A 27499-nucleotide genomic window follows, 5' to 3' on the forward strand; every position below is an offset into this window, starting at 1 on the left:
AAAGACAGGTGGGGACCAGATTTTGAGGCAATTTGTCATGTAGACTGAGAAGTTAGACTTGACATTGAAGACAATGGGGTGTTGTTGGTGTTTGCAAGCAACAAAGTGGCATAGAGAGATGTGAGTTTTTTGTTTTTTGTTTTTTAAATGGCCTCTCTGATAGCTGTGTGAGGAACAGTCTTGAGGGAAGACTAGTTAGGAAATGAATACACTAGTGCAAACAAGAAATTATGTTCACATTTGCTCTGTCACATTCGCATCTGTTGAAGGCTGATTGTATCTGGGCATTTTTCTAGAAAGAAATGAAGGCAGTGTAGCCAAGGGATGGAGAAAGGGGAAACAATAAAATGAACTCTGCTGGGATTGATAGCAGATGTCTGTGGTGAATAGAGTGGATAAAAACCAGGGACTATCTGGAAGGGGGGTTGATGGAGGACAAATGAAAAATAATGTCATGGGAAGATGAAGTTTTTTGAACTGTTGGAATTCAAGATAACTCATCAGGCTCAGGAAAGGAAGAAAAACAGCCAACTTTCCTTCTCACCTTTCTTCTCCCCCTTTTCCCTTAGATTCTTTGGGAAGAGGAATCATAGGAGTTAGTGATGGCAAGCCCCTCTGAACAGTTGGTCCAGCAGCCTTCTGAGCTTGGGCTGTGTTCTTTACTGGCTTCCAAGAGACAGTGAAAATTGAGGGAACAGTGAGAAATTAGCAGACAGCATTGGATAATATTCTTACGGTTCACCATGGTTGAGTGTTCAGCTAATTTTTTTAAAAAGAGAGACTAGCACTGGACTTCGGAAAGTTGTTTTCCTGTCGAAGTGGAAATGTTATGTGCGATGATATTAAATAATGGAAAATCTGAGGTTACTTGATGAGAGGTTGAGGACAAGATCTGAAGGCCATCATAGGCAAACAGTAGGAGTGAGTGCTGATGTGTAAATATTGACATGGAGCCCAGGAGCAAGCAAGGAAAGAAAAAAGGATTACAGCATGAGATCATTTTGCTTATTGGAAAGATGTTGTTGGCAAAGGAATAATAAAATCTTAAAGCGAAGACAGAGACATAGGCAAGTGAGAAGGGGACACTGTTGCCTTTGACTGCATGAATCCTTCCAGAAGTTATCATGGGTACTGTGGTGTAATTTATTGTCAGGGTGAATAAGAGTCAATAACATACACAGGGCATAGCAGAGCAGAGATTCTAGTAAGATAAATTCAATAACCATGAAACAAAACACACTATGTATAGTGTATGTTTGAGCCAGATTCTTACCAGAACAATCTCATCCAGCCAGATTCTCTTGTCAGATGCATTTACAACTGGGGGAACTATTCTACAACATGGGGAGTGAAATGACATCTCTCTTACTTTTTAGTTAAATTTTCAGAATTCCCATTATCCTACAAGCAGGCAAGCTAATATGTCTCTCTTGATGTGATCCTTCAATTGTTCAGCAATCTCCGGGGCTTATTTGGTTCAGAAATGGCCCTGACTTCTACATTCCTACCCTAAATTGCTAAGGTCTCACTGGTCTTCCTATAGTTGCTTCTCACTGTCACACAGTGGTGATGTTGGACACTGACCCTAGTAGTCTGACAGTCACTGCTCGTTCATTGCTTCAGGGACTCCTAGCTGGTTCTGTAGACAAGTCAGGCAAGAGGATGTCCCAACTGAGAGAGTTCCCCTACACAGCCACTTCTTAGGCTGTCAGTGAGCTGCACGTGTGCTGAGTCAAGGCCTCTTAAAGCATCTGCCACCTCATGGAATCTCTTTGCCAAGGTTTTTAATACAGTGAACCAGCTTTTTTATTAAATTGTCAGAATAAAGGAGTTGAAACACTGCTCTCCATAGATAGCAAGGCCTCTAGCTCTACATTTATTAAATGAGGCCACTGGGATCTCATTTTTGCCATTTGTCTTAGTAAAAAAGAGGGGAAACAAAACTTTAATCTCTGGTAGATCCCCTCTGACAAGATACCTCAATATGCATAGTGTATTTAAGAATTATTTTGCTTCTTGGGGTGCCTGAGTGGCATGGTTGGTTGGGTATCTGACGCTTGGTTTTGGCTCAGATTGTGATCTCAGGGTCCTGGGATTGGGCCTGGTGTTGGGCTCTGCACTCAGCACGGAGTCTGTTTCAGATTCTCTCCCCCTCTGCCTCTCCCACTAATGCTCTCTCTCTCTAAAATAAATAAATAAATAAATAAATATTTTTTTAAAAGAATTATTTTACTTCTCATTCTCACCTCATTAGTCATAATTAATTCCAGAACTCAAAATAGTTTAAGGTGAGCTCACAGTGGCATTAACTTTTTGGGAATCTCTTATTGCCACCGTGATACATTTCTACTGGTTTAGATAACATATTTAAAAAATAAGAGATTTTAAAATTATATATATTATATATATATATACTAGTTGACCATATGACCTCACATTCCCAGAGTATACACATATTCACATACAATATAGAGGCTAAAAGGTAAATGGTTAGCCACTAAAGGTTTGCTTTTTCCTATCTTACTGTTTACAAAGGGGTGTCAATCTTTAGATGCAAAGATTTCAGCCACAAATAGCTGCTGGACAGTAACAGGATTCTTAGAATGCATTTCCCTGACTTTTCAAACCCATTACCCCATTTCTGCTGGCAAGCCTTAGAATGTGAGATGCAGGCTGGAAAGAGGCTGCTGAAAGGGAAACCCGTGATACAAAGGAGAAGAGATTTTGAGAGATAGGAGAATATGGGATAAGTGGGGGACAGAGGAGGTGAGGAGGTATGGTAGGCTCTGCGCATGAAAGATGTCTGTATTCCAGTGTTGACTATGAACCTTGATGACTGTTGGATCAATCTTTATTCGAAAACAGCCATGCTGGGCGTGGTTGATGGAGCATAGCTGAACAGACCAAAGTAAGTTCTCGTTTACTGTGATTAAGGTGACTATACAGTTTATTGTCCAAACAGGATTACTTTTCTGAGTATTGATATTACTCTATTAATAATAAAGCTGGAGCAACAGGTGTAAACCAAGACGATTGTGGGTGAACCAGGAGTTATGGTCATCCTAACCATGATAGATCTGTATATTGAAGATACTGTATTTTAAAATCAAGCTCTTGGCTAGGAAAAAAAAGAATACGTTATTCTGATTGCCATGAGAGCTAAGAAAAGCTGTGCCACCCAAAGGAATTGATTAATCTGGTTGCAAAGAAAAGACGCATACACAAAGAAATTTCCAGGAACCATTCAAAGCGGTCTCTAAGTGCCAAATAAATGATAGCCATGGGTTGTCAATTATACCTCAGTGAAGCTGGGGAAGAGATGATAGTCACAAAATGTGGTAGGAAGGACAATGACTTTGGGGTTGGAAGCCTTGTGTCAGGTCATGGACCTGTCTTTAGCTGGGTGCCTTTGTGCAAGGTGCTTAATCTCTTTGAGCATGTTTATTTCATTCAGTTGACTGGTTCATTTGTTCAGTAAACATAGGGATTTGCTTTGTGCTATTATATTATGGTGGTAAAGTATATAACCTTTACAGAGAGACATACCTGGGTTCGAGTCACTAACGTTGAGACCTTGATTTTATAATTTAACCCCTCTGAATTTCAGTTTCCTCATCTATTAAATGGTGATGATAATACCCCACTCAGAGAGCTGTTGTCAGTTATGTAAATGAGGAGATAAAATGAGGAAATAAATGAGATTTTGTATATAAAACATTTAACAGTTTTTGACACGTAAAAAAAGCTCAAGAAATGATAGCAGTCTTTTTTGGACTATCACATGCTGTCTAACATTCTGCACAGAGGAAAGACATGGCTATTACCAGTGGCTGAGGCATTGTCTAGATTCTTCCCTTTTCCTATTGTTAGGAATATTTGCTCTCACCTGCAAATAAGTGATGACTCCCTTATGTCTGAAATAATCCATACGTACGTTCTCTCATAAAACAAGAAATCCAGAGGTGGAGCATTTCCAAGGTTGGATAATTCCATGGTTGAATGATGTCATCAGGAGTCCATATACCCACTCTACCATTCTCCGATGTTGGTTGACTCAGCTCAGGATGACACTGGCCGAGGTAGTTTCAGCCATTACATCCTCACCACACCCCACACTAGAGTCAGAAGAATACTCTGTCTTCCTTGTATTTGTTCTTAAGATCTAAGAAGCCCTTCTGGGAATCCCACCCTCACCCTTGCAGACTAATCTACAAGTCTCATTGGCCAAAACTGGATTTCATGTTCCTTCCTAAGCCAATCAATGATAAATAAAGTTACTGCAATTGGCTTATGCTAGATAAGATCCACCCTCCTGGGGCTAGGAATCCTCTCATCTTCCTCCCACCTCCCCCATCCCCCAAAAGAGGCACTGGAGAAGATGCAAAACACCTGAACAAAATCACGTTTCTGTTAACAGAGAAGTTCAGAGAAATGGTTGCTGGGTAACCATGTAGGATGTCTTCAACACTATCTCATTTCCAGTCAGTCACTGTATCTCCTAATTCCACCTCCAAAATAGCTTTTTTTTTTCCCTCAAAGATTTTATTTACTTATGCAACAGAGAGAGATCACAAGGAGGCAGGCAGAGAGAAGGAGGGGAAGCAGGCTCCTTGCTGAGCAGAGAGCATGATGCAGGGCTCCATCCCAGGACCCTGAGATCAGGACCTGAGCCGAAGGCAGAGACTTAAACCCACTGAGGCGCCCCACCAAAATAGCTTTTAAATCTACCCTGACCTTTGCCCTGGTCCCCAGCATCTCTTTTCTAGACTGTTGACTCCTATCTTTGTCCCAACCATCTGATCTTCCCTTCAGCCACCTGTCAGCTCTTTATACAGTACAAGTCTGAGAGGACCATTTCCTAACTTAAAGACTCTCAAGACTCAATTCAGATGCAACCACCTCTTTGAAGACACCGCAGATGTTTTATTTAGGGCTCTTACAGATAGCCCCAGTGAGGCTGGTCTTGCGTTTGAGCTCTGCATATTTTCTATGCTTCCTGCCATCTTCTCCATCCAATACAGTAGTGTTGACTGCATGTGGCTATTACACATCTGAAGTGTGGCTGGCCCAAACGGAGATGGTTGTCAGTACAAAATACATGTTGAGTTTCAAAGATTTAGAACAACGACCCAAAAAAAGACAGATGTAAAATACTTCATTAATAAATTTTAAGTCAATTACGTGTTGAAATGATGTTTTGAATACATTTTGGCTAAATGAAATATACTAGTAAAATCCATTTACCTGTTTCTTCTTAATTTTTAATGTGATGACTAGGATATTTTAAATTACCTGTAAGGTACACACATGTAGCTCTCATTGTGTGTGGGTACACTAGACCGCCAGCTCTTGCAGAATAGGGGCTCTATCCTATTTCTCTATTACTCATCACATAGCTTTCCTTCCCTATTGCAGGGTCCATCAGAATTGGAATCTGGTCAAAATACCTTACTTGCTTAAAATAAAGTGTAAGACAACTCCATTTCCAAATGAAAGAACACCAGATGATTTCATGTTCCATGATTGCTGTTTCTGGATTTCTGACACGTGGGTTTCTTTTTTCTGTTTTCATTAGTCTGAAGCTTTTTAAATTTGCCAGGTACTTTCTGTTGTGGTTACTTCCAGGCACTAAATTGTTAGGAATTAATCCAAATTAGAAGAAGAAGAAGAAACTAGAATTTAAAGACTTTGATTAGGTTTGCTTGTCTCTGTTAGTTTTCATTCTGTCTCACTAGACATTCCTCAACAAATTATATTTTACGCTTTGGAGGTAGAAGTGTCTCCATGACTACAAGGTCCAGGATATTTTAGTTATTCTTACAATTGTTATTAGGAATAGAGATGCAGATGTAAATTATGCTCTTTCTCTTTAACTCCACTGAATTATAGCTGGCAGTTGCTTTATGTCATGGATAAAAGAAATATATATATATAAAACCAGTTATGATATTCTTAGCCAGGATTATTAAGGAGACCAAAAAAATTAACATATTCTAGAAACATTTTAGGGGGAAATCTGTTTATAATGACACAAAAAATCAGAAACTTTTTTTATATTTCATGAGCATAAATGAGGGAGTTAAGTTTTGTAGTTACAGTAGTCAAAAAATGCCATTGTTTGATGGAAATCATCCTTTTTTTTTTCTTTTCAGAAACATCTTGAGAATTTACAGTTTTATTTAAAAATAAATAATACCTATGGTCCTAAATCATGTGCTGGAGACTAAAACAGGCTATGGGCTTATTGGGTGACTACTTGGTCAAAGGTCCAATCAGCCTTTGAAAGCAGGCTCCTGCCTGCCCCTCTCTGCCTCGGGGACCTGCTGTCCCCTTGAATGAACAGAAACAATCATGGAGTCCATTATTTTGCCAATGGGACTGCTTTAATAAGTGCTCTTTGCCAGGTCCTGTGAAGGGCATTGTTTCCTTTAGCTTTGATCTTGTCTTGGCCACTCAGAAAAGCTTTGCCCCTGGGGACACGTGGGTGCTGGGAAGTCAGGGCAGAATTCTGGGGCCCTTCTTTTCCATGGAGTTGGTATCCCAGGACTCCTGGATAGTTCTTTCTTTCTTCTTCTTCTTTTCTTTCTTTCTATTTTAATTTCTTTTTCTATTTCTTGTGGTAAAATAGACATAACATCAAATTTCTCATTTTAACCATCTTTAGATGCCCAATTCAGTGGCATTAAGTAGATCCACAGTGTTGTGTAACCATCACCATAGCCCATCTCCAGAACTTTTTCATCACCTCAGGCAGAAAGTCTGTAAACACAGTAGGCACTAACTTCTTGTTCACTCCATTTCTCCTAGCCCTGGTAACCTCTCTTCTACTTTCTGTCTCTCTGAATTTGACTATTCATGCAATATTTGTCCTTTTATGGCTGGCTTATTTCACTTAGCATAATATTTTCAAGGTCTATCCATGGTGTAGCATGAGTAAGAACTTCGTTCTTTTTTAAGACTGAATAATAGTCGTGTCGTGTATCTCCCACCTTTTGTTTATTCATTGATCTGTTGATGGGCTTTGCTTTGTTGCCTCCTTGGCTTTTAACAGAGCATAAAAGCGTAATGACACTCTGGCTGTTTCTGCACTTGAATCATTTTTGATAAGGAAGGGAGGGAGGGAGGGAGGGAGGGAGGAAGGAAGGAAGGAAAGAAAGAAGAGAAAGAAAAGAAGAAAGAAAGAAAGGAAGAGAGGGAGGGAGTGGGGAGGGAGGAAAAGAAAGAAAGAGGAAGGGAGGACGGGAGAAAGAAAGGAAGAAGCCCAGCCTGCCTTCCCTGCTAAGAAGGAGAGCCCGCTGCATGGAAGGGTGATGACATCTTCACCGTTCAGATTTCCCAGGGCCAAATGCAAACACCTCTCCGAAGAGGCAGGCCTGCCTCATTGCCTGGCAAGAGATGAGACGCGAGGCTGTTCACTTCCCACCATCCACGTCTAGGCAGGAAGGGCTGAGGTTCCGACAGGAAGTTGCCACCGAGCACTATCTGGTTGCTAACACAGGAAAGGGAATTTTTACAGAGGGAGTGCAAGCATCCCTGTCTCTAGAATGGGAACATCTTGGAGGAGGATTGCATATGGCCTTTGTTGTGAGAGTGAAGCTTCTCTCTGGTGTGTGTTGGCTACCATTTCATTCCATGAGGTAGTGTTAGTCGATGTTGTACCGAGACCTGGAAATACCCAAATCCTGTTCTGCCTGTCCCCTCCCCTTCCCCCTGGGAACTATAAACATACAGACCTTGGGAAATCAAAGTGCCCCTTATCATTAGCCGGACAGCTGGGACAGGCTGCTCCACGGATCAGGTCAGAGTGGATGATTTAGGCTGGAGACCCATGCCACAGGTCAGCTCTAGCACTAAGGCTTGGTTCTTCTGGGAAGCATTTCTGCCCATGGGGACCATCCATTCTGCAGAGCCATTCATAAGGCTTAATTTAGAAACAATTGAAGTGATTATAACAAGAAAATGGTTTTAAAAGAAGAAGACACATGATCTTCTTTCTGGATAATGTAATTATTTTAAGGGCTTCTTTCTAATCAACAGTCCAAAACCTGGTTAAAAATGAATGTCAGAGGACAAAGGAGCAGCTCTGAAGGGTTGGGTGGGTTTTTTTTAAGATTTATTTTTTTACTTAAGTAATTGCTACCCCCAATGTGGGGCTCGAACTCATCACCCAGAGATCAAGAGTCACAAGCTTCACCAACAGAGCCAGCCAGGCACCCCAGAAGTTTTACCGAGGAGACTATAAAAGCATGTAGAGCAAACCCACAGAGCTGGCAAGACACTATCACACTGTTACATGGACACCTGGCGTACGAACACGCACACACACGTGCACACACTCCAGGGTGAAAGGAGCAAGGACACCACACCCATGTTACACAATGATTATACTGTGGCACTAAAAAGTCTCACATACCCCCTCCAGGTGGCAGGAGCCCTCGGACCTCCTAGAGCCTTTGTCACTCTCACTCACCTACCTAGAGTGCTGCACAGATGATCTTATCTTCTGTGTGTGCCAAGACCTATAAAAGGCCAGGAAACACTGACTGCATGTGTCCCACAGCAGTGGGAACACACGGTAAATAAAAATTCTCACAGGTAGTTTCCGAACCAATCCTGACCTGAACAATGAAGATCTATGGTAAATAAACTAATGAGACAGGGTCCCTGCTCAGCCTGAAACTCTCTTTGTAGATTTCTTTAACCCTTGACAGGGAGAAGCTTTAAAAAAAAAAAAGTCTTTTGAAAATCTGCAAACACTATCTGTCTTGCTAGAGATGGAGATCCCCGTATTACTTTGGGGCTAATTCTTTGACTATGAAAAACACCCAAGTGAACCCTGAATTATGCAAATGTGAAGCCACGATTCTTTTTGGAAATGGAGATGTTTAAAATGCTGTAGTTTCTAGAAGCTAAAATTTTTTTTCTCTCCTTTTTTTTTTTTTTTTTTTTTTTTTGCTTTGGGAAGGGGTAGGGGTGGGGGTGAGGGAGATTTTGGTGAGATAGAGCCAGGGTACCTATCTACGTTTATCCAAAAAGGCCATCCTCCCAACTACCAAGCTGTGTTTCCCCCATTAGTGAACACTGGTAGAAGGAGGATGTCAGAAAGAAGCCTGGATGGATGCAGAGGGATTGGGCTGGAGTTCTTGAGCAGAATCATAAGGACCCTGAATGCCAGGCACAGTGGGAGCTGAGGAGGGAGAAAGAGGAGATGGAAATGCGATGATGGCGCCGGGACTGAGCCTTGATCGGTCTTTAGTCCTTCCACCAACAAATTGTTTTCTCCTCAGAAGTCACACAGGGGGACTTGCTCCAAGTCATCTTTATATCTCAGGGTTTTTCCACCTTCTCTTAGGAGTGAGGTGAGGATACGTGCTCCAGGACTCTAAGCTGCCTCCGTGATTTCCTGTCCAACACCACAGCGCGGAAGGCTTCTCTCTCCCTTACTGTTGCTGTTCCAAGTATTGGGTGGGGGGATTGTCATTCATCCCTTCTGCGGTGCCTACACAAGCAGAGAGGAATGGGTTTCGCACAAAATTTGGCCCCGAGATGCTGTATCCAGAGCTCTCGTGCAAGCTTCGTCCTCAGGCTGTTTCTATAATTCAGATCTGATAGCATGTCCTTGTAAATCTGTGAAGGGATTAGTTTATTGTCATCATATTTCTTCTGGTGTTTGTGCCAAACGAAAACAGACAGAATTTGTAGCATCCTCCACGCCTCCGTGTTTTTTGAGGGAGTCTGAGGACTGAGGGGCCGGGAAGGTTCCAGAGCAGAGCATCACTTTCTCTTTGTACTCACCTGGTGCACTGCCTTGTTCCCTTGGGACTGGGAAGCCACCTGAACCTTTTTTAATGAGTAGGCTTCTAGGCAAAATCCCAACATTCTAACCAGCCCTGAACCCCATGTCACAGTGGAAAGGACTCCTACCCGCAGTGCTTCCTGGGTAACGCCTCGTTGGCTTGCCTAGGTGATGCTCCTGGAGTGTAGGGACCATGTCTGTGACGGGAAACAGTGGGCTCTGGGGCCGACCAGCGACCTGTCTGCCCAGCCATGCCATGCCATTGGACTCCATCTGTGCTTCAAATCCACCGTCACGTCTTGCACCGCCCTGGGTACACAGCATGTGCTTAGGAAATTCTTGGGAAATCATTCAAAGGGAAATGGCATCCCCTGGAATGAAGACATTGCCTTAAGCCTCTGTACACTATCCCACCGAGCTCTCAGTTTCATGCCAGGAGTGGTGTTTGTCTTCACTTTCAATCCCATTATTTGATCTATTGCAGACAGATTTAAATGTTTACAGGTACACCTTGTAATGCATATGGAAAGCCCTGTGATCTAAAGGAAAGAAATGATTTAAACTCCATGCAAACCACGGGTCAAATGCCGATTTTTAAATTTTTATTTTTGGTTTTTAGGTAAAAATGAATTCAATTCAGCTTTGATCACTGCAGTGGGTCAACTCTAGCGCTCTCACTGTGCTTCTGTGTTCTTTATTATTACTTTCTGTCCGATTTTTTGCATAATCTTCTTATAATGGAAAATGCTGCTCTTAAAGAAACAAGTGATTGACTCAGAGGATTGGAATAATACTTGGTTATCATTTCATACTTTGTTGCGTATCATAATTCGTTAACGAAGGGAGAGAGAGTCTTGGCAAACTTATCTTCACCATTATTCAAACAGAATAGTTACATAGAATGCAACACTTCCTTACTGCTTTTTTCTTCGATGAAGCTATTTGGATACATTTCAGATTTTCATTACTTTTTTTTTTATGACAGTCATTTTTGCTCCAACCCTATCCATAAAGTCCAAGTTTTACTATTGGGGTAAACATATTTGAATCTTTGGATCTGCCAGCAAGGAGAAAGATTTAGGTTGTCAGTTCCAGTCCCTTGTAAGATGATTATAATGGTGCTTCTGAAAGACACAGATACAATACAGAAACACACTGTATGTGTGACAGCGGGAAGGTCTGCTCTCCTTAACTCAAGCCTGTGGCTCCACACTGGGGCGTATTTGCTGACACTGTAACAACTAAGTTACGTGTACTAATAAGCCCTTTGGAACTGTGAGATTAAGTAGAAAAGGCCAGAAGTCAACTCATTAAGGAAAAGGCAGGATGTAATTTTCTTAACAGTTTCTTCTAATGACGTTGGGACATTCTGTGGTTCGGTGACATGGATGCCCGGGGTGGGTCCCTCTGTGTGTGCCCAGGCGACACAGAATGCAAGACGCCTCCTCAGCTTGTCCTTGCCACGTTAGCAGGGGGTAGAGACCACCTGATATTACTCCAGCGGACCCTAACCCAGGCAGTGAGATGCCAGGAAATCACTACCGTCTTGGCTAGTGTTTGCTGTAACATAAGGACAAGAAAAGATAAGACAGCTCAATAGAAATGAACCGCTCCGGCTGGAATTGAGAAGGAGCAGAAGTGTGAGGGGGTTCCTGCAGGGAAGGGGTTAGGTGGGTGTAACAGGCTGATAAGTGAATAAACCCACCCAGGCACACACGGCCTTGAAAGGAGGAGATTGCCTGCGTAGACACAGAAATAGTACGCAGGGTTGTGCACCGTCTCTTTCAGAGATAGTGGGGAATCCTTTGTTTAGATTTTTTGTATTTTATTCATTTTGCAGATATTTTTTCACCTTCTCTCTTTTCAGATTAAGCTTCCTTTTCCATTTTTTTTTCTTAACAAGAAGTGGAAATAGTAACCAGCGTGTAACTAGCTAGACAGGAAGGCTCTTTCTCAAGCACACAAACATACACACATCCTCAAACACTTGACGACATGCCCCTGAGGCCCTGCTCTGTATTTCACTGTGAGGCACTGCTCCATGGATAAAGTACGACGATCTGTGCTCTATTCCCCCTTTGACATCAGTAGCCGTGTAACCTTGGGAAAACCTTTAAATCTTCGCCTTCGGTTTAATGCGGGGACAATTCACCTTGCCCTTTCTTTTCTCATACTATTCCGAGGATCTACTGAGATAGGATATGTGAGAATTAAGGTGATGGTGTGTTCGAAGTGTTAAGGCAATCAGCAAAGTAGAACAGAAGGTGTTAAAATTTGTACTAGGAGGTAAGGGAGGGCGCCGCCGAGAGGAGGACATTGGAGTAGATCTGAAGCAGGTGAGGAAGGAGGCATGAGGATACGGTCGGGGGGTGAGGAGAAGATCAGAACCATGAGGAGATGAGGGGAGACATTCAAGCTATGGGATGCAGGGTGGTGGCATTTAAGCCATGGGGATATGGGAAACATCTGAACCATGAAGATGCAGGAGAACAGGGACATCTGAGGCCAAGAGAACAGCGTGGGCAAGACCCTAATGAGGGAACATGGCTTGTGTGTTGGAGGAAAGAGACCAGAGAAGCTGAAGTGGAGGGAGAGAGTTTGAAGATAGAAGGATATATGGTTAGAGAGACGATAACATGATGACGGTGATGATGGAGGAAGAGGAGGAGGAGGAGGAGGAGGAGTTGAAGAAATATTAGGAAGTGCCGACTTTGCGACATTGTGTCACTCGATCCTGACAAAAACCCCTATTTACAACTAAGGGGAATGACACATGAAGAAGCCGAAGTCCCTAAGGGCGGTACAACTAGTACGTCCTGTCGCTGGGATTGGATCTGAGGGCCCTCTGATTCCAACCCCCATGTACTTAACCATTGTGATTTGGCGCCCCTCCTGTGAAAGTCGCTCAGCCCAAAGAGTGTCTGTTGTATTCTGGGGGACTTTGTCTTTTCCTTTGCTGGCTTATAGTGACAATACTACCATCCAGAAAATCCCAAGAGCACTCGGCTTCCTAGGCAAAACAAAATGTGAGGAGAAAGCCAAACCGAATACCATTCCTGATGAACTTTGGCCCTAGACAGAGAAGGTATCAGCTCCCCAGATATTTTTAGTGGAAGAAAGATCACTGAGGAGAAATCCATGCACAGTAGCTTTGGTTACTACCAACTGAACAATCACCAGGAATGCCTGCCAGCCACCTTGCTGTTCACCTTAGCATCAAAATGTGTGAATATCCGTGCTGTCCTCGCTTCATGGAATTCTTAAAAGTGACACAAGCAATGGTCAATGGGAAATTGGCTCAGGGGAAGGAAGCCATCTTTTCTTGGGCATCCTCACACACCCATGTCTTCCTCAGAGCTTTCTAGACAAATACCAGTGAAACTCCATGAGTAGCTTAATGCTCACTCAGAAGAGGAAGGGCAGCTGAGTGGCGGAAGCAATAACCTCCATCCAAACACCAAGTAAGAGTCAACAAGTAGAGAAGGAGAAAGTCACAGTTATATTATTGACTGTTAGGAAACCCCTCAATGTTTACAAAGGGTTTTGTGTTTATTCTCTTATGAGCTTTGTTCATTGGCCATTGTGAGGATTGGAATGGCAATAAAAGCACGTGCACAAATTCAGGGGCGAGTGAGGAATTAGGTGATTCCTGTGAGTTTGGGTGTGACCTTGAAGGATGCAGAATGCCAGGCTATGGGGTTTAGCCTTTAATCTATCATCAGTAGGGAACATGGAAGCTTTTTGAGGAATACATGACATGATCAGGTGGAGTCTTAAAGATGGAGAGCAGTTACTATTTCTGAGCTCAGGTAGGAGAGACTAAAGGCCTGGATTAAGAAATTAGGCAATAATTAGAAATGAACTTGAGATACAAGGATTTCTCTGTGGCTCTTTTTACACACCCCCCCCCCCGATGATGAATGGAGGTTTGGGGTGGGTTGTTTTTTCGTGTGTGTGTTTTTTGTTTGTTTGTTTGTTTGTTTGTTTACTTCTGATCTTATGAAAAGCTGGCTTAAGAAAATAATAAAAAAACTGAGAATCATTTCTTTCCCCAGGTAAGGAAAAATTGATTCAGGTGATCACTGATATCCTGTGTTTGTTAGTGGTATCTAATATGTATCCACTTTGTTCTGAAAACACCAGTCTTGTCCAGCCAGACCCTGGGTTAGAGTCCTCCTTATAGCACTAGTACCTCCCCAGAGGTGGATGGCTGATGCTCTGGGGTTTCTTGGAGCCTGCTCTGATTCTACCCAAACCCCACTTAGCTCTCCCCAGCCTCAGGACAGAAGACCAGAGAAAGAAATAGTGCCCTGCTCTCCATCTGCTGCTTCCCTAATGGGACCTCTTGCTTAATATCAGGTTAGAATAATAACTTCCACGTAGGGAAAACAGTCAGCCATGGGGGTCTGGCAGGAGTCATCTCTGCATACAAATCTACAAATGCCTGTCACACTTGGCAAGTGATCCCAGGGAAGGGAGTCAGGTTGGAAGCTTACTGGGGTTCTCTTATTTTCTTCCCTCATGTGACAGTTGACTCTTTTTTTCTAATTCTCCATTAAAGCAAGGGGGAGAATGTTCCCAAATCTGGAAGGCTCATCTTTGTAAACAACCCAATGAACCCTTATTTCATTTAGATTAATAGTGGATGTGTCCCGAGCATCTGTTGGATGCAAGACACGATGTTGAGCTTTTCCCAGTTCCCTGGGACTCCTTTTTCTCATTTAATCCTTCAGAGAGCACTAGGAGAAAGGTGTCATTATGCTTACTTTCTGGAGAAGAGTGAGACCGAGAGAGGACAAATGACTTCCCCAAGGTCACATAACCCGGTACGATAATAAAGCTTTCTGTTTCATTCTTCTGCGGGCAAATCCAACTCTGTTTCCCCACACCCTGCTGGAGGGCACAAAAGGAGCTAGAGCTAAAAAGATGCCACTTCATCGTCTTCTTGTTAGTCTTCTCACCCGGATGTTTGTTGGACGGACACTCATACTTGAGCCATGTTGGCCGGGGTAGAAAGTGCTCGATCGGTACGTTCCAGCAGAAGCAGCCCTTCAAACCCCACAGGTGATGGAGCAGGGGTGAGGAGGGCTGGGGAATGGCAGGGGTACTTCTGATCCTGCCCCTCTGTGGTCACAGGCTGCACACCTTTGTCCTGACAGTCAGCTTCTCTGAACCCCTCATCCTTTGGGTAAAACCAAGGTATGATAGCCCTCTCACCAACTCTATACCCACATTATGAAAACAAAATATTCATGAAAACTGCTTTGAGCTCCAACCTGAATCCCAGATTCCCTTCGTTTTCCTATCCCATGCAGGATACTATTTTTTTTAATAGGAATATTCATGCGAAGCCAGGAAACAGTAGATGTTAAACACATGTTTGCTGAAAAAAAAAAAAAAAGAATGATGAACTATTCTTAGACTCTATGGAGGGGCTTGTAGCAATTAATTAAATGCATCTGTGGCCCCTAGGGGATGTCTAAAAACAGGGAGTAGAGCTCCTCTGGTACTTCCAGCTGCTGGTGAGCTGGTGAGGCCTGGATCCCCATAGCTGACCTGTTTGTCCTCCTCAGCCCACGATGGCTTACTGTTCTCCTTCATTGTTTGATCAAAACCCAAGGTAATAATGCCTATCCTTTAAATGAGCAAATACTTAGCGCCTTTAGTTAAGTAGACACTTCTGGCGATCAGAATTCCACAGAAGTCAGCCATGGTAGGGTCTTAGACTGTGACAGCCCTGGAGGAGTGTTGAGGACCCCCCCCAAGAAATCCCCCCTCTTTCCACCATGGCAGCTGGCACTGACCTGGCCCCCAGCCTGAGGCAGCCCAGCCAGGCAGGTCTGATGGCAAGGGAACATCTGCAAGCCCTCAACCTCCGGCACGCCAGCAGTTTCCATCTCTGAGACAGCTTTGTGGTTTCTGCAAGCCTGGAAGGTGACCATTGAGTACGGCCCCTGGCCACTTACTGACTAGGGCACGTGAAGCATACAGTGTTGGTTCATCTCTAATGGCTGGCCATCCAGGAGGGAGTGGTGGGGAGTCAGCCATGAGCTGCATGAGAAGCAGCAGGGAGAGGAGTGGGTGTGAATGAAGGTCAGGCAGGCCATCGAAAAACAGAGCACTTATGGTGCCATTTGGACAAAATTTTGGCCTCTTTAGGCCAAACCTAGAGAAGGGGCATTTCCATGCTCCTAGTCATGCACTCTTGAGAGAGCAGGCTGAGTGTGCCCTCCCCGGTGCTAGACATAGTAAAGGCTACACTCTTACATGTGTGCCTGTAACACAGGCAGCCCAGAGGGACTGGGATGGAATTCCCAATCCAATTCCAATGCTTCTTCGAGTCTAATCCTAGCTGATGTGTAAACTCTTGCAAAATGCACAGTGAGGATGTAAGGGCTCCAGAGGAAAATGCTGGAGGATTTTGAAGGGGCGGTCTGAGATCATGGTACTTACTGTAGACCTCAAGAGCCTCTTTGCCATATGCATTATCCAGGGAATCCGGAAGCAGGGCTAAGGGAAATGCCAAGAGAATAAAAGAAAAGCAGAATCAACCTAAAGATCCCTCAAGAGGGATTAGTTAAACGAATACCATGCAATGGAACACCAAAGGACTGTAAGTAAGCCTCACTTTAGCAACACCTCTGTTAGTTACCCAATTCGATGCTTGGCGAGGTCAGTGCTCAGTACCGTCCATTGAATCAATCAATGAAAATTCAGCAATTTAAAAAGAGGAGATACCTCCATATATATAACATGGAAGAATATCCACAGCATACTTTCCAGTGAAAATAAAGGTTGAAGAATAGTATCATGTGATCCCATTTGTGGTTGGAGGGTACAGATTTCATTTATGTGCATTTAAATGCCTAAGAGGATATATATACATGAAACTGACAAGAGCGGTTATCTTCTGTAGAGTAATGTTGGATCACGGGGGGAATGTCCATGTTCTAATTTCTGTATCTATATCTATATCTAATTTCTGTATCTTTCTCTTACCAACTATAGTTTTTACAATAATGATGTATCACTTTGGTAAAGAGCAAAACCAAAAATGATATTTCCATTTGGGGGAGGGGATTGTTGTCTGACAATGTTCTTTTCAGATTCTATCAGAAATATGTTTTATTGGCAGTGATAACGGAAAGTAGAACTTGGGATAGAGCCCAAGACCAGGCCCTCTGCAGTCTGAAATGCAGAGCCCATAGAACCAGAGACCGTAAGGCCTGATCACTCAGAGAGAACCAGCTGTGTCTCCTGGGCTTTGCCACACAGCCTGGGGAAGGCAGCAAGGAGAACAAGGCTGTCAGTAGTGAGTCCCCTGCTCGCTGCATTTGCTATGGGTTCAGTGCTCATCTCAGACCCTGTCACCTCTCAGCGAGGTGAGCAAGCAAGCACCAGGCGTGTGACCAGCAATCAGTCACAGGTGTGGGTCTGCCTGCCCACCCCCACGGGGAAGAAGGCCTCCCTGCACATGGTAGCCTTGGGCAGCACTGGAAGGTAACCATTCTCCAGGCAATGTCAACAAGGCCACCTTTGTGAGGCACAGGACTTGTAGGAAGTAAGTCTCAGCTACCCTTGCCAGAGGCCAGAGAAGAGAATATTCTTTGGGCAACAGGAAAGGAAGTTAGTGAAATTGTTATATGACTTCCGTTCTCCCTCTTTTTAATATTTTAATTCTTCCTTGTGTGCGCCACTGTTTTATTTCCTAATTTGTGCACTATATATAAACACGTCAGTTTATTTATAAGTTCTCCTTCTAAACTCCCACTAAGAGACATGTTCCATTGAAAAGAAATTTCTGGAGCAGAGTGCTCTTCAGATTTTTCTGTAGTCCCCCCCCCCCTTTTTTTTCAGGGACAACTGATCTGGAAATGAATTTGCTGGATCTTAGCCACCTACAAAACTTAGATGGCCACAACATCTGATGTCATCGCAGATGGACACATGTTCCCATGCATCTATAATTCTTACCATGTCCTTCCTTACATTTTAGGAAACTTTTCCTGCTTACATTTCCATAGTGTAGACATTCCATCGGTCAGAAATTCAAAGCAACTCAAAGAGGACGAGGTCACATGTTCACATAGGCACACATTTTAATCAACCTGGTCTTTTTCTGGAATCACTGTGGGGTCTGTGTTCCTTGTTGCCGCTCGACCTGACTTCAACCGCTAGCATCTTGCAAATTCCATTTTAGGGGCCCTCAGTGCAGTTTGCATTGAGACTTCTCTGAAGTCAACCAGGCTTTCCAGAGTAAGTTGGGCTTTTCTCTGGAAAATCTCACTCTGGGCTCTCAAGAATTAATTCACGGAGTTTGTGGAACCAGACGAGGAATCCCAGAAGCAAGCTATAAAGAAGGGAGCGCCTGGATTCCAAAAGAGTGTCCACCACTCACCATTTCCTTTCCCTGGGGACTTGTTGTTAGGAGCTATTCCTCTTTCTGTTTTAAATGGAAAGTTGACTTTATGTTTTAGATTCCTGGTCCTGGTTGTTTGCTGGTGGTTTGGTGCCTTCTCATCTTGTATATTTTTCCTTTCTCGTCTGTGGTCAGTATTAACCCCAGGTTTATGTTTTGGACCCTGGGAGACTGGATGTGACCCAAAGTAAGTTGGGAAATTTCACACACTGCCCATCCCAGAGTAAATTACTGAGTAACAAAATGCCGATTCTCACAGAGTTGGGGTGCATTTCACTTAATGAAATGCAGCACAGATTCAGCTAAAAATAATATGTATAAATATATGTCATTACATAAATAGTTATAAGATATAGGATATATATTATATATATATTTAGTAGACGTATACTTTAAGATATAGGATATATATATATATTTAGTATATATTTATATATAGTATATATTTAGTAGACATATACTTTATATATCATATATATTTAAAACTTATATATATAGGTGTATAAACTAAAGTGTTGAGATATATTTACTACTTAAAAGTCTTATTCAAGGCCCTAAAGCAAAGGTCCTTAGAGGTAAAAGATGGGCTATGTGGGAGGCCAGGGGACCTGGGGCACAGGGCACTGAGAGATGAGTTAGAGGTGGCCCGGGGCAGCTCACAAGGAGCCTTGGGGGCCCAACTGAGAAGTCTGGATTTTATTTTCTTAGAGCTTTAGGCAGAAGAGTGACATTGTCTATTGTGTGTTTTTAAAAGGTCACTCTGGGGAGCCATGGGGAGAGACTGGGGCACAGTGGTGGTAGGGAGAGGGGGAATCAGGACATCCCATTGGATAGAGGGAATCCAGAATCCCGGACAGAGATGATGGCAGTTTGGACCAAGGTGGCGACAATGGAGATGCTGAGAAGTCATTGAATTTGAAACAGATTTGGCGACAAAAGTGAAAGGAATGACAGAAGATTCCTCGGGCTTTGGAGTGGGCAACTGGGTGGCAGATGGCATCCACCACAGATGCGGGGCAGGTGGCGGGGACACTTGGAGAGGGAACCAAGAGCCACAGTCCTTCTGTTCTGCACTGAATGCTTTCCAGGTGCCCCTGAGCTGGGCATGGAGGACACAGCCGCAAAGCAGGCAGACTCAGCTTTCTGGTTTCCTGCTGCCTCGCTGGCCTCCTTCTCGTTCTCCCTTACCAGGTCCTTCTCCTTCCTCCAAGTCTACGTGTCAGAACAGATACGGGCTCACTTGTCCCCTTTTCTTGTTTACCCACCGCCACTGACTTGGGACTCCTATCCAGTCGTTGGCTATAAATTCCGCTGTATGCTGATGATTCCCAAATTGATTCTCTCTGTGACCTTTTCCTCTAACCCCAGACTTTGCCATCTAGCTTCCCACCTGGCATCTCCACCTGGGTATATGCTGGGCATCCCAGAAGGAATACCTGCCCAGAAGCACGGATAGCCATGCCCCTGCCTCAGCCCAGAGCCCTCCTTCTGCATTTTTCCCATTTCAGGGTCAACTTCGTCCTTAGAGTTGCTTAAGCCAGAACCTTGGGGTTATGCTGGACCATTCTCTTTGTTCATGAACCATCAACCAATCCTATGGCCTCTCCCTTGATGCTGTGTCAGAATCCGAGCACTTCTCACCTTCTCTGCTTGCTGCCACCCTGGTCCTGGCCGCCATTGGCTCTTGTCTGGGTCCTTGCTGTGGCTTCTCAACTGTCTCCCTGCCTCTGTGCTACCTTCTTTTAGTTTACTCTCAAAGCAACAGCCAGGGAGTTCCTGTTAGAATAGAAACCAAACTCCTGCCATAGCTCTGTCTTACTCGGAGTGGAAGCCACCGCCCTTAGCATCTCCTGCGGGTCCCACGTCACCTGGCCCTTGTTACCGTTCTGGTCTCATCCTTTTTCCTTCCCACCCTCTGCTCCAGCTGCATCCTTGACACACTAAGCCTGCTCCCTGTCTAAGCCCTTCTCGTTTGCTGTCTTTCCCGGCCTGGAATAGCCGCCTGCAGTCATCTCCACGGCTCCCTCCTTCACCTCCTCTCTTCCTTTCCAAATGTCACTTTCTTAATGGGGTCAGCCCTAGCTTCTTCTTTTTTTTTTTTTTTTAAGATTTTATTTATTTATTGACAGAAAGAGAGAGAGATAGTGAGAGAGGGAACACAAGCAGGGGGAATGGGAGAAGGAGAAGCAGGCTTCCTGCTGAGCAGGGAACCTGATGTGGGGCTCGATCCCAGAACCCTGGGATCATGACCTGAGCCGAAGGCAGACACTTAACAACTGAGCCATGCAGGCACCCCCTTGCCTGGCTTCTTAGTTAACCTTTCGATACCCACCTAGCCACTCGTGGCATTCCCCAACCCCCTTCCTTCTTTGCTTTTCTCCTTAGAGCGACTCCCTCCAACATTTCCCTTATTTATCTTATTTATCGTATGTCTCTTGCCGCTAGACTATCAGCTCCATGAGAACTAGGGTTTTGTCTGTTCCCTGATGTGACAGCCATGCCTCCCTCCTAGGAGACACTTGGCACCTATTTGTAAAACGAATGCATGCTAATAGAAGGTCATCTCCTCTCTCTTAACTACTTCTTTCTGACTTCCTGGGGAACTGTTGTCTTAACTCCTGTCTGTACTTTGTCCATGGAGTTAGTAGGACACAGTGGTAAAACCAGTGGACAGCCAAGTGCAAACGGAACTTACCGTTTGGCTGCCTCATTCCCAAGCTGATAAGTAGCTTGGCCTGAGATTTCATTTCTTTGCTTCTAAAATGGAGGAAGTTGCCCTGTCTGTCACTCAGGGTTGCCATGAAGTCTCAACAGAATAATGGATAAAGGACCATCAAGGACAAGATGTGGTTTTCATTTACCACGGCATCTGGCCCAGGCTCAGCGCCAGAGCTGTATGGATATGACGGTCTCATTTAATTCTCAAATCAGTGAAATACAAACTCACACCCCTGAACTCATTTTATATATAAGAAAACCAAGGTGCACCAAAAAGTTCAGTGAATTACTTAACTGCCCAAGAGCTAGTCTGCAATTCAGCCAGGCTTTGAGCCCAAGCTTTTTTATTCCACGGCCTGAGTTTTTTCCCCACTACGTTCTACTGGCACAAAGTTAATGTCTTAATAACCAAAAGGAATAATGAAAAGGATCTGACCCAATGTGCAACTTTTGTCTCCAGACGAGTTTTTTCTGGACTGCTAATGAACGCAACAGTTCCCTGATGGTATTTTTATCCCCTTTTCAACTCAAACAGGCAGAAATTCCCATTGTCCAAAAGAAAAAGGTATTGTCAGGCATTCCTCTATCTTTCCCCTCCTCCCCCAGGGAAAGAAACACTATCATATGTCCCCTGAGATTTCTGTTGTACAGTCTAACCAAGTCCAGATGGTTTTCTCAAGTTCAGACATCATACTTGATAAAGTATTTGTAGTTATCTATGGAAACAAATTCTGGACTCAGTTGCAAACATGGCTTCCCAAATCACTTATGCCATGCTCTTCTGCCGTGTTTGTGTTATGGCCTTTCTGTGCTAATGAATTTGTCAATGTGGTTTAATTACTGTTTACTGAAAAATAGCTACACACAGATCAGTCTCAGTGGGAGACTTAGCCAAAATGTTGAGGCAATTTCTTTCCAGTGCAAAAACAGCTAATAAGTGAGAAGCACTTTTTAAACATTGGGAAAGGAACTTAAGCTTAATTTTGAAGAAACAGTGTTGTATAGATCCAGAAAAAAGAAGTCATTCTTTAAGAGAGTTATGTTTAAATGGCAGAATGGTATTTTTTTTTTTTTTCCTAAGGCTGGGCACACAGTGATTTGCACAGAAGCAAAGTACAGGGATGGTGATTTGATTGAACACCACACTGAAGAGCTGTACTTTAAAGAGCCCCCAAAAAGGAAAACCCCAAATTACTTATAAATTTCACAAAAATGTCCCGGAGCACTGTAAAGCCATGTATTATGTATTACCTCATGTTTCTGAATTCCTGCCTCAGGCAAATTGCCAACTTAGCAACTAAATGACAGTTTTCAAATTCTAATACAAACCAGCTTCTCTAACTTCACTTTTCTCCCTCCAGAAAAAAAAAAAAGGGACACACGAGGGAAAGGAAAGTTATTGGAAGGTTCAGTTTATAAATTGTGCTTCATCTGGAGCTGGAGTTTAGAATTGCTCTGGCATAAAACGGTGTTTGCCTGATTCCACGCGAAGAGGGCTCTTGGTGCCCCTGCCACTGTTGGTCCTGCTAATAAGACGGGGTGCTCTGCTCTCCCTGCCCTTTCGGAGGCTCCCGGGGTAGGAGCAGGGGTGGAGCCTGTTCTGCCTCCAGGGCAAAACTCAGAAACCAAAACCAGTCACCTTGCCAGTTACTAAGATTGCTTGGCATTTCTTGAACTCTGGATATAATGCAAGAAATTCGAGCAGTGTGAGATGCAAACACTGCCCTCTAGGAATTTATTTTTAGTGGGGGCAGAAGATAGGGATGCAGGCAATTCAATAGAAGAGATTCCCGAACTGGGGGGCGGAGCAGGGGCGGGGCACGGGTAAAGGGGGTCAAAGGTACAAACTTCTAGTTATAGGATCAATAAATCCTATGGCACGTCCAGGGCCTCATCACTGTAGGGGAAAGACTTCTTTTCTGGGAAGATTATTACAGATTTCCATGTTGTGATGATTCAGCTGTCCATCGGTCATTCCTTTTCTCATTGACTCGCCAAATGTTATTTGTGGGAGCCAGAGAGGGAAAAGTAGTTCCAGTAGAGACTGTGTCTCAAGGGGCTGACCCTGCAGAGAGACCGAGACAGACATTAAATAAACACCACGAGAGAAAATCTCAAAGAAAATTGGAAATCACGATTAAAATGGGGATATGTGGTCTTTGAAATAGCCTATAATTTCCCAAGCTTTATTTTCAGGATTTTTTCCAATATCAGAAAAATGCGAAGTATAAGTGTAGAGTCCCCCTTTATAAGAAGGGGTTTATCTTGATGGTGCTTAAATCATAAGACTTTGGAAATAAGAACAAATCTCAGATACCACCTCCTCCAGGAAGGCTTTCCTGATAGCACCTATGCTGCCTTTTGGCTTGGGTGTCCTATGTGTGTACTCTCATCGTACCGCATCCATTCCCCTGGTAACAATGGACTGAATATCTGTTGTATTGTCTGTCCCCTCACTGCCACCACCATTTCTGAACTTACTTGAGCTGGGGGCCTCCGAAGACGGAGGGGCCACATCTCACTCTTCTTTGAATTCACGGCACCCAACACATGCCCAGTGCCCGGTGTTCACTTACTTAATGGTGATGGCTCTGTGAATAGGAAGATGGTAATTCTAGGGTTTTTTTTTTTTTTTCCATCTAACAGAAGTTGCCTTTGTTCCCCACACAATGTTAAGTTTAAAAATAGGTAACAAAAGTGTATATATTCTTGTTTTTTTGAAGTGCAAAATACTAAAACATGTTAATAGCATTTTATGTAAGCGTGCCTATAAAAAATCTGGAAGGACACACACCAAAATGCCCGCAAGGTTATCTATAAGTGTGAAGATTTGAAGTGTTGCAAACATTTTTCTTTATGCATCGCTGTGCTTTCTTACTTTGTTTTGATGAGTATGTACTACTGTTATAATAAAATATAAAGTTGATTGTATTTATTTATTTATTTATTTTTAAAATTTATTTGACAGACAGAGATCACAAGTAGGCAGAGAGGAAGGCAGAGAGAGAGGAGGAAGCAGGCTCCCTGTGGAGCAGAGAGCCTGATGTGGGGCTCGATCCCAGGACCCTGGGATCAGGACCTGAGCTGAAGGCAGAGGCTTTAACCCACTGAGCCACTCAGGCGCCCCTAAAGTTGATTGTATTTAAAAAGGAAAGCTTGGCCTCTCTGTAAGCATGCATGTAAACCATTTATGAAGCCTCATCTTTACCATCTGAACCCAACGCGGACAGTGAATTGACCTTGTGAATTTAAATAACCCGTCTAGCTTGGTAGCGTTTAATGGTATTAGATGGGTTTGTATTGTTCTTACTCATACCTGTTTCTTAATTTTCAGAAGGTCCCCAAACAGCACTTTTCTTGGACGTATTCTAGCAATAAAACATAAATTACCTCTTTTGTCTCTCTCTTTCTCTTCCAGTTCTCCTCCTTAAATTCTCCCTGCTAATACTGGGATTGGGTGTTACAGCCTCAGTCGTCTTAATGTCAGTCTAGACCTCTTGCAAATAGACGAGGCAGAACTAAGTAGCGCATTTCTCTGGCTCTGGCTCTGACTCTCCCCCTCCCTCCTTTTCTCCCTCTTTCTTTCATGATGAATCCCTTGTTTTCTCATGGCTCAGTACAGAGAAGGCATCTGTTTTTTGGTTAGTGGTATTTCCAGTCGGCATCTTCGAACTGCCTGTCTTTCTGTCATTCTGTTTGGCTGAATTGGACAACCAGACCGTGTTATGGACTCAAAAAGTCCATTTCTCTTCCCCAGAGGAAAAGTCACAAATTCTAAAGTGTGCCTCCAAAGAACAGGTCTAAAAACGAGGTGTCTTTTTTTGTCTCCGCAGCTGAATCCTCGCTGCCAGGATGGGGAAACAGAACAGCAAACTGCGCCCGGAGGTCATGCAGGATTTGCTGGAAAGCACAGACTTCACAGAGCACGAGATCCAGGAGTGGTATAAAGGCTTCTTGAGAGACTGCCCCAGTGGACACTTGTCAATGGAAGAGTTTAAGAAAATTTACGGGAACTTTTTCCCTTACGGGGATGCTTCCAAATTTGCAGAGCATGTCTTCCGCACCTTCGATGCCAATGGCGATGGGACGATAGACTTTAGAGAATTCATCATAGCCTTGAGCGTGACATCGAGGGGGAAGCTGGAGCAGAAGCTGAAATGGGCCTTCAGCATGTATGACCTGGACGGGAACGGCTACATCAGCAAGGCGGAAATGCTAGAGATCGTGCAGGTACGTAGCCCTCACCTCTTACAGGGCATGAGTCCCAGGTAAGAACTGGCAGGGGCTCCGTCCAGCATGGGGCAGGGTGCAGACTGCTGCCCATCCAGGCCTTGATTCTGCCTGCCCAGTGTTTTTGGAAACGCTGAACCCATAGTTGCAAACAGAAGAGTACACATAAACATGCAGAGTTTTTGGCATCTCTTGGAAACACAGATCTGGCAACACTGGGTCCCCATTCTTGCTTGGCCTAAGTCACCTGATTGCTTTATGGTGACTTCCCCTACCACCACCACAGACATGCATTCCTCAGCAAATTCTGCTCACCTGATTGCTTTGTGGTGACTTCCCCTACCACCACCACAGACATACATTCCTCAGCAAATTCTGCTCACTGTGGCCCCTCCACCCACCCGTCCCCAGGACCTGCCCAGACCTCGAGCCTTTGCGGTTATATCCCCTGGAGTGGTGTCTAATGATCAGTCTCTGACCTGGGGTTCAAACCCTGCCCCTTTCAGTCACTACCTCTATGACTCTGACCAACTTAATTCACCTAAGTGAGCCTCAGTGTCCCTATCTGTGAAAGGGAACTGCCACCCATGTTTTGGGGTTAGTTTAAGATTAGATGTGACTGTCCCTGTTCAATGCTTAGCCCAGTGCCAGGCATACAGAAAAGCAGAGAAGCTCATCATCCCCACCATCATTAATTGACAACTTTCTTAGACTCTTGAATAAAGGCAGGGACTGGGCTGGGTTCTGTCTCGTCAGAAATGCAAACATTGTAGAATCAAGTAAGCACTTCATTTTATTTCCCCAGATCACTCACCGAGAGTAAATACCCTGAACAGGCCAGGAGAAGGGGGCCCTGGTGTTCACCACATTTTCCTTGTCAGACCCCAAGGGAAGGTGGGGAAGGGACATACGGACTCGTAAGTGGTCGTGCCACTAGCAGCTTGATCGGCAGTGAGTGGGACTCAGGGAGGAACTTAGGGGGACTGAGACACAGCTCAAGGGAGGATCAGGACAGCTTCAGCTGCAGGCAATAAAAAGGACTAGGTGGGCGGGCTGGCCATCACTCACCATCTTGGCAGGAGAATGGGCACAAGAGGGAAGCATCTGGAAGCAGACAGCAGTCCAAGAGAGTGGGCATTTGGCTTCCTGGAGGGCTCATCTCAGAAGCCAGCACTCCTTCCAGAGCATTGAGGTTCCGTGATAGATCTACAGCCCCTGGGAGGACCGGTGGGGCTGCTGGAAGGGAGGGAGGCGGTGGGACACAAGGAGAGGGAAAGCAATCCTCTGCTGGTGAGACTAGGGGTGGAGTCAGAGGGGCATTTGCTTTCAAGGAAAGAACCAGGGAGAGCCCGTTGCAGAAGTCTAAAGTCAGAGCCGAAAGAGACCCACATGACTGCCTTGTCATCGAGCCCTTGTAGCTGAGGCCTGGGGTCTGCTCCTGGGGCAGTGGGCCTGACCCCACAGGGCAGTGAGAGGAACAGGTGCACACGGAGCTGGGGGTGGAGCAGGAGTCCGGTTCCCAGATCTGCCAGCTAGTTCTTTCTGTGGCTCTTCCTTCCCCTGGAGCAGCGACTATCTGAATGCGGTATGTTAAATTAATCCGTCAGAGCCAATATCTTAAACAAGAATAAAGGATTTCCGGGGCCCCGGGGTGGCTCAGTGGGTTAAGAGATCTGCCTTCAGCTCTGGTCGTGATCCCAGGGTCCTGGAATGGAGCCCCTTGTCAGGCTCCCTGCTCAGTGGGGAGCCTGCTTCTCCCTCTCCCTCTGCCGCTCCTCCCCCTGCTTGGGCGTGCTCTCTCTCTCTCTCTCAGTCTGTGCCAAATAAATAAAACCTAAAAAAAAAAAAAAAGAATAAAGAATTTCTCCCCTCCCCCAAGGATAAATGTATAAAAAAATAATGTCAATGATAAAAATATGGGCAGAACAGAAAAATACAAAAGCAAAAGAGAATTCTCCATATTCCCACTCCATGTACAAAGATAATCACTGCTATTAATTTTCTAGTATTAGAAAATAATATTTTCTGGTCTTCCGTCATTTAAATGATTTCATAAAGTATATGAAATTTTGTTTCTTGCCATTTTCACTCAACATAATAATACAAGCATTTCTCTTGTCATAAAAACTTTAATAATGATATTTTAATAGCTGCATAATAGTCATACAGTATAACTTACTTTCTCTTCCTCTGTTGTTGGATGTAGAGCTTGTTTCCAAGTTTTATTAATATACATGATACTGTAATTTAGATCATGCTTATACATGCTGCTTTTTCTATATTTAGCATTATCCCCTTAGAATGGGTTCAGAAAAGTACAGTTCCTGGGCCAAAGG

General features: G+C 44.1%; 1 protein-coding gene across 5 annotated transcripts in view; it reads left to right on the forward strand.

Moving 5' to 3' along the window:
- NCALD (neurocalcin delta) overlaps positions 1 to 27499 on the forward strand; it is a 381527-nt gene that overhangs the window by 340453 nt on the left and 13575 nt on the right. For all 5 annotated transcript variants that reach the window (XM_080802054.1, XM_080802056.1, XM_080802057.1 and 2 more), the window contains one exon: positions 24767 to 25163. In XM_080802054.1, the coding sequence (XP_080658180.1) occupies positions 24786 to 25163 (378 nt within the window). In that variant the 5' untranslated portion in view covers positions 24767 to 24785. The remainder of the gene's footprint in view (positions 1 to 24766; positions 25164 to 27499) is intronic.

This window comes from Martes martes (assembly GCF_963455335.1).
Source record: "Martes martes genome assembly, chromosome: 4".
NCBI classification, from domain to species: domain Eukaryota; kingdom Metazoa; phylum Chordata; class Mammalia; order Carnivora; family Mustelidae; genus Martes; species Martes martes.